At 40.6% G+C, this 15,283-nt stretch overlaps 1 protein-coding gene across 4 annotated transcripts in view; it reads left to right on the top strand.

The window, feature by feature from the left end:
• DENND1B (DENN domain containing 1B) overlaps nt 1-15,283 on the top strand; it is a 353,166-nt gene that overhangs the window by 190,997 nt on the left and 146,886 nt on the right. For all 4 annotated transcript variants that reach the window (XM_068240064.1, XM_068240066.1, XM_068240063.1 and 1 more), the window contains one exon: nt 2,509-2,619. In XM_068240064.1, the coding sequence (XP_068096165.1) occupies nt 2,509-2,619 (111 nt within the window). The remainder of the gene's footprint in view (nt 1-2,508; nt 2,620-15,283) is intronic.

The raw sequence follows: 15,283 nt of genomic DNA, 5'->3' as shown, positions 1-15,283 counted from the left end.
GCTCATTATTCAAGCAGAGATCAACACAGACTGCAGCTTGTTTATTATCAGTAAAAGCACCATTTGGCAACTTATACTGTACTTAATGGGGTTGGTATGCAATGCATATCCATTGCAATACTAATTGTTTCCCTGCCCCTTCCCCCCCGCCTGCCATCCTAACTACAGTGTAGCGTACAATAGAGCATTTTGATATTTACCGTATCTGAGTGCTGGATCAAGTCTCCTCTTCCTCCACGGAGTTGCACTGTATGCAGGAATCCTCCTTCGGATCTTGATCACATCACATCATATGATCCTCACCAGGAGGAGGATGTCAGCATACAGTGCTGCTCCATGGTAGTTGTAGAGATACGATGCTGGGCCTGAAGTCGCTAAATATCAGAATGCCCCCTGCGCTACCTGCATTCAGGATGGCAGGCTGGAAAGGCAGCACGAGCAAAGCCACTGTGGCAGCGCTGGTCTGAGTTATCTGTCATGAGATCAATGGGGCGGGGCTGCCATAAGGATAATTATTTTATACACAATCTCGAGAAAAAGAAAGAAGTATGCACTCTAGTTCTCATTTCTATGGTTTTTGCATATCAGGCGTAGGTCCTTTGTAGGTCTTAAAATTAGGTAAGTGCAACCTCAGATGAAGAACAATACATGCCATATTACACTGTCATTATTTATTTATTAAATAAATGCCATATTACACTGTCATTATTTATTTATCAAAGTCTAAGACAAAATGCAGAAGCAGCGTGGTGAAAATGAAATACAGTACATCCTTACCACATCCATATCTATATATGGACTTGATTATGGTATGTGATCATCAGCAAGTGTGACCACCATTATAAAAGTAGAAATTTTGCCTGTTTGCTAACCTGGAATGCACAGGTGTATAGCATAATGCCAAGAAGGAAAGACATCGGCAATACAAACTAGATGGTTCTCAGTCAATCCGGCAGCTCAGAGCCACCTCTGCTGAGAATCTATTGTATGTACATCCTCCCCCACCCCCCATCTCCCTTGATGTATTGGTAAGAGATCAGACTGACGGATCATCTCAGCTGAACGCATTGTTCTCCTATTCGCCCACCCGTTCTGTGCTGTTCCACAATGCACTACTCTGCCAACTCTCCTCCCTTCTCCTGTAGGCTGGTGACATGTCTGTACAGAACTCAGCTCTGAACTGTCCTCACAAGAAATCAAGTCTAGATCCCTGCGGGCGATAGTTCTGTTACATGTGTATGATGCTTAGGAGAGTCAATTGTTGCTGTCCATTAATGTGGGAATGGTTGTAAGACCATTTCCAAACAATTTGAAATCCATCATTCTACAGTGAGAAATATTCTTTACTTTTCTTTCTTGTAATCTCCTGACATTTAAAACCTTAGACCTGAAACTAGATTTACTTTCTTCTCATGATTGTAAGTATAAGCATCATACTTTACCGTACTTAGATCAGTAAAACCAGCAGAGAGAGGTATCGTGCACTTGCACTTTAATATGTTACTTAGTATGGCTGATTTTCCTTTCTTGATTCAACCTATTCATTTAAAATGAGCCAAACATGAAAATGTCATGAACTGTCCTATGGTTTCCGCATAGAATTGCAAACAATTTAGGAGCTGTACATATTTTTATACAAAACATTAGTTGCACTGGCACATTTCCTGCCTCAGTGTAGTGCCATACAGAATGATGAATGCAGTAGCTCCCTGGCACTGCCCTTTCTGTGTAATGAAATTTGTCTTGGATGGACAGATTTTGTCTTAATGGAAGCTCTATGAAACCATTGGCTCTGTGTCAACCTGCAGTATTACATGCAGTAGTCATAAGTAGCAGAATAGATATTCTCAGTATGTGGAAAAATAATCACCCTCTGGAATGACCTGTACATCATAACTTCTAGAACTTGTATAATTCACATCTGCAAAAAGAATAAAGCAGAGGAGTGCAAGATCTCTATCATCCACCAGCTTTGTCATAGCGGAGTGGAAGAGGATTCCAGTAGCAACCTCTGATGCTCTTAGGTAATGCTAGAAAATAATGGTGGGCACATCAAATATTGACATTTAATTTCTAGGCATTATGCGTATCATCTCTTCTTCCTTCTATATACTTTATGACACTTAAAAAAGCATGTTTGCACCATAATGCGACAATGAAAAATGATAATATGATTGTCATTACAGTACTGTGCTCAATTACTAGGGCAAACAGTTTAACCACAATGAATCATGCCGAAAAATCTTGTGCTGAGGTAAAACAAGCTGTAACATAGCACAGTGGGCGTGTTTACATCTCTCACAGGAATCTTATAAGCAAACTGTATATGTACTGCTGCAGGGGTACATTGCAGGTTTTGAGTCAGTGTTTGTCATGGCTACTTATTGTGTCTACTGACAGATGAATATTTTACTGCCCCAAGTTCTTTATAATGTAATGTTTAATTGTATGCCTGTTCATCATTTAACTTCTCTGTGATTAAAACTTGAATACCATTTCTTTATACAGAGGAATCTGACTGAATATTTTGTAGCAGTTGATGTAAATAATATGCTCCAGATCTATGCCAGTATGCTGCATGAACGGAGAATCATTTTCACCTCAAGAAAACTAAGTACGGTAAGGAGATTTGTGTGATAGATCCTACAATTTTAAGAGTGATGCCTGAGATTAATGAAACAAGTAATAGTCTGCGAACGTACAGCACACTGATGCTTTGCATACTGTTATGTAGAGCACCGCAGAAGTGTTGCCCATAAAGCCAATTAAATTTCAGCTGTCCTCTTACTCATGAAGGTGTGAAAATTACACGTAGGACTTGCTTGTTAGAGGACTCCAATGAACATTTTTTTTTTAGTTTGTTAACAATGAGCCACCCAATGCGTTATCACCATAGATACCTACAGAGAATCATTTCATCTGACTGTTGTCTCACTTAAAACTGAGCATTTCCGTGGCTGTATAGTTATCCCTGTTACCCTCTTAAACTGTAGGACAACATTTCATTTGCCCATGGAAAATCCCCCCCACCCTCAAAAATAAACAGCAAAGTACACTATTGGCTGAAATAATGGTGTTGTTTAGGACTACAAACCAGAAAGAAGTCCAAGTGTTCAAACCAAATTTGTGGAAGACATAGAAGAAAGTAGTATGTGCAATTTTCAGAGATCCATTACAACAGTGACAACAACTTAACAGGTGGTATCTTCCCTAACATTAACTCCAAGTGTTGCTTGTGCTCATAGTACTATGTTAAACCGTGATATCCAGAAGCCATTCTGTATAAAAAATTGTACCACACAATAGTACAGCTACCTTGGCTGTTCTGCTGACATCTAGTGGCAATTACACATGAGATATTTTGAATACACTTTAATTTACATAATGTAACACTTTTTTACACTTTGTACATAATTTTGCTTTGCTATGCTAAATTTAGAAATGCATATTATTGTGCAATGTACAAGAAGATTAGTGTGTAAACTGCATTTTCTGGCAGTAATACTTATGTGCTGTGCAACACAGTGTTCTGAGATTGCACTGCTGCACATCAGAATCAGAATATTTTATTTCGCCAAGCACGTCTGGGCCGTGCCCGGAATTGGATTTGGCAAATACAGGCCTAGTGTGAAAAAGAACAAGACACACGATACAAATACATAGTAAGTAGCAGGACAATATAAAGGATACAGTTACATCAATTGGATACATTTGAACACGTATACATGTAGTGTGCAGCCGTGCAGTACCAGTAGAGAGACCTAAGAGTTCAGATAGTTTACGGCTGAGGGGAAGAAACTGTTCCTGTGCCTAGTGGTCCTGGTGTAGATGGATCGGAATCTCCGGCCTAAGGGAAGTCTACTGAAGAAGCGAAAGCCTGGGTGGAATGGATCATTAGCGATTTTACGAGCTCTGGAGTGTAGTCTAGAGTTGAAGATTTGGTCTAGAGAGGGGAGTGGTTTCCCAATGATTCTCTCCGCTGATCTGATGACCCTCTGCAGTTTGTGTCTGTCGCTGGCGGAGGAGCCAGCATACCAGACCAGGATGGAGGAGCAGAGGACAGATTCAATTGTGGCAGTGTAAAAGCTCGTCAGAAGCTCGCAGGCCATACCGAACTTCTTAAGTTGGCGTAGGAAAAATAGTCTCTGCTGGGCTTTTTTCTTGGTGGAGGTTGTGTTGGTTTTCCAAGTCAGGTCCTTAGAGATTGTCATGCCGAGTAGCCGTGAGCAGGGAACATTCTCAACTACCATGCCATCAATGCAGCGCTGTCCAGTTCAGTGTTATTGAATGGTGAGCAACACAGATGCATAATAACCTGTGTTGCAAAGTAACTTTAACGTGTGTTCAAGTTCTAAGGAGGTTAATATTCATAAAATATATGAATATTAAAAAATATGTCATAAAATAGAAATGTGGGAATACACCATTATGATTTTGTGGCAGATAGATGGCTTGATAGACAATTTTCAACAGGTCTGATCTGATTTCAATTGTTTTCCTGATTTTCTCATAGAAGGGAATGGAAATCAATCAGAAAAATGGTCGGGAACTTGATCGGCCAGTAAATTTGCCGAAAACATTCATTGTGTTTCCAGCATAAAAGGTTGTATATAGGTTTTAGCCACTTCGGGTTCACTTGCCAGGCAATATGAGAAATTGCCAGGCTACTGCATGAAATGTGAAAAGTGGCGTTTGCAATGAGAGAATATACAGGACAGCCAATGGCGGCTCTGTCTACCACCCTGCTGTGTGCGTATGTAGTATCTCTGGCTTTCATTGCATCCTGTGTTCCTGAAGCGAATACCGGCAACACAGGCTGCAATAAAAACCCACTGAGAAATGATAACACACACCAGGGAGGGTGAGAGTACAGGCACACTGTATATTTCCTGCCTGCATGCAGAGATAAGACGCATGGGGTAGTAATCGGAGCTAGGGAATACAGAACTCCTTTAGGAGTGATTGACACTTTTGTTGAATTCGACTAGTTCTTTACATTGGCCGCATCAGCATGGCCAATTGGCATCCTGGCAAGTCAGAACCTGAAATGGCAACACTTAGTGTTATGGCCGTGACATATATATATATATATATATATATATATATATATATGTATGTGTGCGTGTGTGTGTGTGTGTGTACGCGTACAAAGGGACAAACTGCTTGCTTTGCAGGTGGCAACGGCCCTTATTTTCCAGAATGCAATGAGGTTCACAGAAAGAAAACTGTCAGGGCCATGGCAATTATATCACACTGTGGGAGGGGTCTCACCGCAGTGTCAGCCATAGAGACGAAGCAGGTGATCTGGGCACATGTACAGAGGTGCATAGTGGCAGATGACGGTATGACTATCGCTGAAATGTTATAGTTAGCGCCCCCGCAGGGGTAATTAGAGTGTACCAGCGATCGCCTTACCCCAAATTACTTCTCTCAAGTTGTGATGACTCAGAGGGGAAATAGTATTTAATGCCCCCCAGAGATCCAGCGGCAGCAGGGTGAGCTGCAATTCGGCTCACCCTGCACCCAACTGACTGGGCGGCGTACTAATTATAAGTACACCATAGAGACCCGTGGAAAAGGGGATATCGGCTACTGACTGGGATGAAGTTCAATCCTAGGTTAAAGTACCTCTTAAATCTGTGCTGTCACATTTTCTTTAAGGTACTCACACACTGTTCATGAAATTATCAATTTTACCATTTTACCAAATGTTTGATCCTTTTTGTGAAAAAAAATATAGAATGTTTTGGAATAATATGCCACGTATCTTCTGTAAATTTTAAATTAGGTCGTACTCATTTCCATGTGAAAGGTCTGTTACTATTATTAAATGATTGTGTCTTAAAGAGAGTCTGAAGCCTTAAAAACAATCTTCTTTTTACTTGACATTTAGCACTATAATTAACCCCCCCAAATCCCCGGAGCAAAATTCGGGGCTCCTTTTTGGTAGACACAGTGCTTTGTGCAGTAGCTCTGTCTCTACTAGCGTCAATCTGCGCGGATCTCTGCCTCTCCCCTCTGCAGGTCTCTGCCTCAGTCTTCACTGAGAGGGGCGGGGAGAGGCGGAGATCCGCGGAGATTGATGCGACTGGAGGCAGAGCTACAGCGCAAAGCTCTGCCTCCACCTGGAAAGTCTTGGAATTTTGCCCCGGGATTTGGGGGGTTTAACTACATTGTTCTGCCAGGAATGCGGCGTTTTAGCCATGCTTATACTGTTTAACAGAAATGGCAAGTAAAAAGAGGAATTTTTTAAGGCTTCAGGCTCTCTTTAAAGTGGAACTCTAGCAAAAAAAACCCAAAACAAAACAAAAAAACCTCTGACATAGACTCCACTCAGTCACTGGAAATGTCTCATCTTTCCCAGAGTCCTAACGCGGGGAAGAGTTGAGACCCAGCAGCCATAAGCTACACTGGAGTGGTGCTGGCAGTCAGCAGAGGCCTGTGTGAGCACTGCTATTTGGCTTAATTTCTCCGATTAGTATGACAGACAAAGGCTTGGTGCACACCAGAGGAGTTTTTCTGAGCGTTTTGAGTTTTTAAATCTGCTGCTAATGTTATCTTATGTGTCTGTGCACACTGAAGCAATAGTGTTTTGTAAAAAACCCCATAGCATTACATTGGGAAGACCTTTTGAAACCTCTAAAAGCTCTTCCCAATGTAATGCTATGTTTTTTTTTACAAAACCTCATTGCTCCAGTGTGCAGACACATAGGATAACATTAGCAGCAGATTTAAAAACTCAAAACGCTCAGAAAAACTCCTCTGGTGTGCACCAGGCCTAGGAGAGTGGTATAAAAGTCTAGTCTATATGAGTGGGCATAAAACTCTCACCAGTTATTCTCCCAGACTTCTTCTTTAACACCAAAGATCTCTCTAGCCTTGCTTGAAGTTTATTCCTATAAAGGGACAGACCTGTGCATCTGTTCCTCCAGGGAAGGGCTCTCCTGTGCATTTTGCGTTGCTCCATTTAATTAGATCAATATATGTTTTGCCAGCAACAGGTTAAAGGTATGGTTCAACGCTTTCTTTGGGTTGCTTTCTCAGATGCAAGGTTTATTGATCTGGTTTTGAAATGGGCGGCTGTGCTTCACTTACTTCGATCTGAAGACTGACAGTAATCTGATTTTAGCCTTAAACGTTTGACATTTTTGCCAGGTTCTGTTTAGAAACAAGCACCAGTAATTAGGTAGAGCAAAGTTTTTTTAACCACTCTTGTTCCTTGGGTTTTTGTGCGTGAAAGAAAACAGTGACCTGGGCTTTGTGTGCAATATTTACATATCCTCCTTTAAGTGATCAGAAAGCACAATTTTCCACCCAGCCACAAGTTGTAGTGCAATTGTGCCATCTTGCTGTTTATAGATTATTTCCAACCATTTTATTGCATCATATTACATACTGCAGCTCTCATATTGTTCCTTTATGATTGCTTCTACTGCAGAAATAACAGAATGTTCCTGGTCATTTGCAGATCATTAAAAAGATATTTAGAAAAAATGATTACCGCTTTTTTATGGGCTCGTCATTTGCTTGGGTCACTAGTTAGTGGTTATTTACCAAAATAATAACAGTAAAAAGTAAGAATAATGTTTTATGAATTGTTAGATAGCGTTTGCTACTTTAATGGTAACAAATGCCCTAGACTACAATGGAGAAAAGTTGTGTTTGAGGCAAACACTTCAGTTTTCAACAGATCGCCACTTTAAAGTGAACCTGAAGCGAAAATAAACTAACGAATCATATGTGTAGTACTGATAATAAATAGAACATTAGTAGCAAAGAAAAGAGTCTCATACTTTTATTTTTATTTGTATAGCTTTACTTATAACACTGCATTAGACTGTCACAGTTGAAGTGTAGAGCCCCCACTCTGTAAAGTTTTAAAACAAGCAGAAGTAATAACACTTTGAACTTTCATGCAGTAAAACCTTATCTCAAGCTGTCTCTTACTGTTTCTTGGCTGTTTAAGCTCCTCAGAAAATGGGACTGACTTCAATTAAATTAGTCAACAAGCTCAGAGAAGCTCTTTTGAATAATAACTCCAGTATTTTAACTCTTCCTGTACTGGAAAACAGAAAGGGACTTTGCATAATTTCTTAGTAGGGCTAGTATCATATGTGTACATGTTTATCTTATCAATTCATATATCACTTCAGGTTTACTTTAAAAATAGCAGTATGTGCTAGCAATGCATCGTGTCACATGATGCTGTCGTCGCAATGGAGATCACTGCTGAAAAGTGTGAATAAGTGCGTTACAACCCAATCTCTCCCTGCGCACGCTTTCTCCGGAGGGAGGAAGGGAGACGGATATTATTGCTTCGGCCTGATATAAAAGAAAAGTTTGCCCACCCCTAAGCCATTACCTAAAATGTGATTTATAGATAGGGAGAAATGTTTCCTCCACTTCTTAGAAATGGGCTTCAGTTTGTTTGTTTGTTTTTTCTTTTTACTGGAATAGAGACTGTTGTCTTGAGGAGTGAGTTTCACTTTTGGGCTGGTTCACACGGAGACTTATGGGGCAGTAAACAACAACTGCGGCTTGTTTAAGTGCTGCCCATTCAAATGAATGGACAGTTCTTGGTGCTGTCGTTTGTACAAAGGCCACATTTTTATCCTGTTTTCCTTTTTTCTGTTTTTTCCTGCATGCAGCGTCTAGGATTGGGGAACGCAGTGCTTCCGTGTCCCCCTGCAGAGGTTAAAAATGTGATGTCTGGAGTGAACAATGGGAAGCACTGTCAAATGCTTACCTGCACGCTTGCAGAAAAAGCATTTACATAAGACACCGGGCAACTGCAGGCTGCTGGTTTAGATACCCGTCTGAACCAACCCTAATGCAAAATGATTTCTGAAAGAAAAAAAAGGAGGTGGACATAGAGTTTAAAGTATTGGCTGCTGATGTCACCTTGCTTATTCAATTTCCCCTGTCATTGTCATCCCCCTGACTGTTCTTTTTAAATTGTGACATGCCAGAACGATAACCCTGGCTGGAAAATTGAATTATCCAGAATGCCAGAGCTTTGCCTCTCCTTTCCTCTTTGTGCCGTTGGCCGACTCATCTATCCTCCCTTCCCTATAGAAACAGTAAGTGTCATTCTGCTATAGTAGACCAAGGCATCTGTACATTACTCATCCTACGGTCCCTCAAGAGATCAAGTGCAGAACCTTGTGGCCCACAACCAGTGCACGCATTTACATACTTTTATGCAGATCACATTGTTGCTGGAAAACCCTGCACTGAAATCACTGCACTAGGTTTTTCTGGTAAAACTGGCCAGGCCAGCATGTTTGTACTGCAGTGTCACCATTTACTAGTATCTAATATGATTTTGAGCATATGCAAGCCATTCCTTGCTAGCAATGAGCTGATGGTGCTATATCCATTACAGCGCTTTAAACGACATCCGAGGCGAAAAATAAATGTTGAGATAAACAATTGTATATATCCTCCTTCTCCTAAAAATGACTTTTTTTTTTAGTTATTTCACAGTTTTATTTCATATTTAAATCTTAAATTTTTAAGTTTTTACTGTTTCATGGCCTCTTCTCAATAACACATTAATTGAAGTATGGCAGAGCTAAAATCTATGAACTATTGCCCTTTTTATATCTTTTCTGCTCTTGGAAGCCATTTTCTGCCAGGAGAGTATTTTATGGCTGTAATTCCTTATTACACTATAGTCCGACCCGGTCCCAACCCGGACAGAAACTGTCACTTGCATACCTGATTTTTTTTACTCTTTCCAGAGAAAGTAAAAAAGGAACACAGCATAGTTATGTGTGTGCTTGGCACTGTACATACACATGTCTATCTCATCATGTGACATGTGACTTCAGGTGTCCTTTAACCTATTTTGGTTCCTGGACGTAGAAACTACGTCCAGGAACAATGCGCGCTACCGCGCGCTCACGCGGCCGATCGCGCGCGCGCACGTGCACTCCCGGCCGCGGATTCGGTAGCCAGGGAATCAATGTATCGGGCTATGGTGCCCGATCACTGATTCCTCTCCCCTGCTGAAAAAGCGACAGCTTCTCTCGGAAGCTGCGCCTTTTCTGGCCGTTCCCTCTCCGATGCGCCACTCTAAGCGTGTGTTACGCTTAGAGTGACGTCATGTAAACAAACTCATGGCCGCCATCTTGTGGCCAAAAAGTAATACTACAACTGAAAATAAAAATAAATTAAAATGAACACACATTTACATTATAAATCTATTGTTTACCCCCCACCCTCCCAAAACTACCCAAATAAAATGTTTACTATAAAAAAAAACAAAAACATTACAATAAAAAAACAAAAAACATGTAAATATTTACCTAAGGGTCTAAACTTTTTAAATATCAATGTAAAGATGAAATATTTCTATATTTTTTTTATTTTAAACTTGTTAATAGTGATAGATGCAAAATGGAAAAAAATGCACCTTTATTTCCAAATAAAATATTGTCGCCATACATTGTGATAGGGACATAATTTTAACGGTGTAATAACCGGGACATATGGGCAAATACAATACGTGAGTTTTAATTATGGAGGCATGTATTATTTTAAAACTATAATGGCTGAAAACTGAGAAATAATGAATTTTTCCATTTTTTTCTTATTGTTCCTGTTAAAATGCGTTTACAGTAAAGTGGCTCTTAGCAAAATGTACCCCCCAAAGAAAGCCTAATTGGTGGCGGAAAAAACAAGATATAGATCAGTTCATTGTGATAAGTAGTGATAAAGTTATAGGCTAATGAATGGGAGGTGAACATTTCTCACGTGAAAACCACGGAACCTGAATGGGTTAAGCTGTTGGGTTTTATAGTAAACATTCACGAGTTTGGTTCACTCTAATGACAGCAGTTACTATTGTATTGTGTATTTGTATAGTTCTGACATCTTCCACAGCGCTTTCCCGAGCACATAGTTGGGTCCGCTAGCAAGGAAGTTATTATTTATATAAGTGGAAAAGGGCTGATGACAAATTCTTATGCTTCTGGTATTCACCAGCTTCATCTCTAAATGTAGTTTTTTCATTAGAAATGATCATCTGAATACAGAGCTAAAGTGAACTGTATATATAAAGAAAAGATCAAAATGTGTTTAGGGAGCATTTTCACCAAGAACCCATCAGCGATGTTGGATGTGCTGTATTCTTGTAGGATATCACTGCGAACAAACCATTTATTGGAGTGGGATTTGTAGCCTTTCTGAAGGTCATCAGTTTTTAGTTTAAGACATATTTCAAGACATTCTATGCCTGTACCTCTCTTTTCAAAAGGCTTTTTTTATTTTTAAATCCATTCAGTGCTCCTCACCCAACTTCCTAATATCTTATTAATTTTGCAGTCCACCTGCTCACTTTCAGTGGTAAAAATGGTAGCAGAAAAGGGCTGACTTAAATAAATCAGGTTTTAAATACATTAAGTAAATTTAATTATTTTTTCTTTTTTCTCCTGATCAAGAGTCCTTAGTGCGCTTTCATTTCATTGGTTCCATGAAACTCTTGAACAATATAATGAGTTTTCTGATTATTCACACATGCAGAAGGCACATAAAACCCAGTGAAGGGCTTCTCACAATGGTGTCTGCCATCACCTGGATTCACATAGATGTTTCTTTGTGAATTCAAGAGGTTTCTCTTTTAGAGTATTCTCTGTAAGCCCCCTGCGCACAGTTCTAGGCTACTGTACCTCCATCTCCTATGCATTAACACACAATGCTTTTGTCTGCTGATGAATTGCTCTTTCTGTTCATTATGCCATGGTGGGGAAATGGCTAAAGCTAAGTACAGAGAGTAGATGGTAGTCTGACGTGCAAAGCAAAAGAACAACCAACCTCATGGAGAGCCACCATGTGAATTTGTATGCTTGACTTGGCTAAGCATGCCTATTGGTTCCTGTGCAGAAGAGTAAGTAGAGAGGAGCTGGAGGCGTCCTGCCCCAAGAGAAAAAAATGGTGCTATGGCGAATATACAAATACATTTCTCTATGATTAACTGTTTCCCTAAGGGCCCAGGCCCACTAATGCAGTTGTATGCGCTTTCAGTTACACGTGAATATTACAGATGCTTAAAAGCGGACACAACTGCGTTAGTGGGCTCAGGCCCTTGGTAGGGTCCTCTCTGGTAAGGCAAGGCAAGGCTGTATAGGCATCTAGTCCTTGTAGCCAGATGCCTAAGATCTATTTAAGTATAAACTGCATGTTTGTGTTAGGCTTGGTGGTGTATTCTCCACAGTCAGCATACAACACATAAGCTGACGTGAAGGAGGTACACACACCAGCACAAGGAATCAGGATATCCCCAGTTTAGTGGAGGAGAGGACTGACTCCAATAGGAGATTGTGGCGCACAGAGCCGGTGCAGATCCGGACAGCCACAAACAATACTTTCGTAATAACGTCTCAGCGCAAAGTAGCTAGTAGTAGGAGATCAGGACAGGTAGACAGAATGAACGCTTGCTTAACCCGCCACTACTTAGTGACAGCAAACGTCCACAACAAGACAGACTGGAATGAGGCAACCAATGCGTTGCAGCGATTGCGTGCCTCACAAGACAGGACAGGATAGTCAGGAAATAGGAGGATCAAATATACAATAAGTATGTTTTCCTAGCGTATTACAATTACAGCTATCAATGAAACTATTTGTAACGTCTGACTAACATATGTATATATCGGCAATGAACCGATATATGACATAAGCAGGAACACTGACTAGGACTGGAGCAATACAGGGAACAGGACTCAGAAGGATTCACTATCTCTTCGCAGAGATGAACGCAATCCACAAACAGAACAAGGAGCAGGATAACTAACTCAGCACGGGTGATCACGATACGCGCAAACTACCAAAATGTGCTGGAAAGCTGACTAACTGAACACAGGATATAAACAGTTCGTGTACGTATACATCAGCGACACTGATGTATCAACGTAACACGAATACAAGGAAAATAACAAAACGTGCAAGTATGCGTATATATTGGCGATGAACCAATATATGACATAGGACAAGCAAAGTAACAACTTCTAGAAACAAGAGCAGAACTAGGAGGACTCGCTGACCCCTTCGCAGGAGTCAGCGCAGTCCACACGGACTAGGAACGAGGTGGGAGCCGCACAGAGTAACAGACAGAATCTGAGACTATGGTAGCCCATGGAGCATTGCAGGAAGCAGTTCTTTATACTGAGGTCATCCAATGGGAGCAGACATGCAGATTCCCACACAAGTGAATGGTAATTAATCACAGGCTGACAGCAGGAAAAGGCAGACAATGATATGCAGCCTGCAGGAAAGGGATTGCCACTCCATTGCAGCAGACAATGTTTGTTTTCACAAAAGCATATTAAACTGTCATTAACTTCAGAGCGACTGCAGATGGAATCAGCAACTAGTTTAAGTGCAAACCAAACTATGCAAGCAAATGCATGTAATGACATCAGAACTGCTTGGGTTGCAATACCACTGCAGCCAGCAGTAAACGCTGCAGAAGCGATCGTGACAATTTGACTGCATCTGAAGGTGTATACTATATGTTAAAAATATTGGTATATGTTCATGTACCAGTGCATAACTTGAGAAAGGGTTGGATACCTGGACATCATAGCAGGAAATCGACGAAAGACCCAACAAGAACACAGGACAATAACTGTTTTATCCTGTTAATTATCAGTAATTTTCAAAAAGGATGGGATTAACAGATCATCCATTTACATGTGGACACAGAAGCATGTAGATAATATGTAATAGGCACATACTACACTGGTGTTTATTCTTATGGAGAAACTCAGGTATATGTTAAGATGGACTACAACAAAGCTGCAGCCTTCATCTTGTCTTGACTTATATAGCTAACCATAATCCTCTCACGATATAAATCAAGGCAATCATTTTTGCCTGAGAAAACTGCTTGAGTTAAGTATACACCAAGGCTAGATAATGACCCTTCCAATTTACAGTTGTAATGCCATGTCTCCCAGCATGTCCCCCCTGCAGAGCACACATACAGAGCATCGGGGGGGGGGGGGGGGGTGTAGGTATAATTGGTTTACTCTGCTACAGCCATCAGGACTTCTCTTCACCCACCTACTGTCTGCTCTACTTCTACCTAACTGAAAATGGCTCTCCATATTCCCTTACCCATGCACACAAAAATGAGTCTTCAATTTAGAACACATGACCTACCCCTCCCCCCCCCCCCCCCCCCCACCTAGATACTTCACTACTGCAGTATATTATCACTGGGCTAAGACAATTTACAGATCATCTGGGTGGAGGGTGTTTGCGGGTTCAAGTACTCTATATGTTAGGTCACAGGGGAAAAAATTGTTAAACCCTGGTTGGTCACTAGAACAGGAAGCGAGGTAGACAAATAAAAACATAACTGTTTCCCACTTTGATAAAAGCAAGTTTTCTTTCCTCTCTCTGTCCTCTTGAACAGAGCTGCCTTCTCTTTCTTTTATCATCAGGGCAAGAAACAGTAATAATTCTCAGCAAGGACACAGACCATACCGGTAGTTAAAACCAGAAAGCATGTCTAACATTTTTCAAATCCATCCAAAGATAAAATAAAAGGTTTTTGCTTTCGTTTTGTTTTGTTTTCTTAAATAGTGTTTTAAAAATAACTTAGTCAAACTTAGTCAAAAGTGATCTTGCTTGATTTTTTTATTCTCATGCCAAGTTTGGATGGGTTTTAGTAGTCACAAATTCATATTACAGCATAAAAAGTAGAGAAAAAGACATTTTCTGTCTTCTCAGATATATCACATAGCACAGCAGGCATTCACCTTGGTGCCACATTTAGGAATATCTTCACAGTATTTGCCTCCTCTATGATAAAACGAGGAAGAGAAGGAAGTCTTTTCAAGACAAATATTTTTGCTGGCGTCTTCCTGGTGCACAGAACATCCCATTTTTCTCTCCCGATGCATTCCATCAGAAGGAGTGGGTTCCATTTATCTGGAGGGAGGGAGCCGATATGCTTCACCTTCACAGGCTGGCAGACTCAGAGGGCAGCATGTTATCAAAGCAAGAAAGGCTAATTATTAGAGAAAAGTAATGAGAAAGAAATGAAAACAAGACCTCACCCAGCCATCCTCCTACAATTCACTGTAAAACTATTCCTATATCGCTCTATACTAGCTGCCATAAATCTGGGTTTTAATGGATTTCAAAAAAAGAATCAAAAGTTCCAAGGTTAACACTTTTACTTGCAGGCAGGCTGTGTTTTGCTGAATGCTAAAGCGCAACTCTAGGAAACTAGATTGTTTTGGCTAGCGTGAAAAGGAGTTATGACCGTTGA

This window comes from Hyperolius riggenbachi, chromosome 6 (assembly GCF_040937935.1).
Source record: "Hyperolius riggenbachi isolate aHypRig1 chromosome 6, aHypRig1.pri, whole genome shotgun sequence".
In the NCBI taxonomy this organism is placed as follows: domain Eukaryota; kingdom Metazoa; phylum Chordata; class Amphibia; order Anura; family Hyperoliidae; genus Hyperolius; species Hyperolius riggenbachi.
The sequence above is the reverse complement of the archived record's forward strand: the minus strand, read 5'-3'. Positions and strand labels throughout refer to the sequence as shown.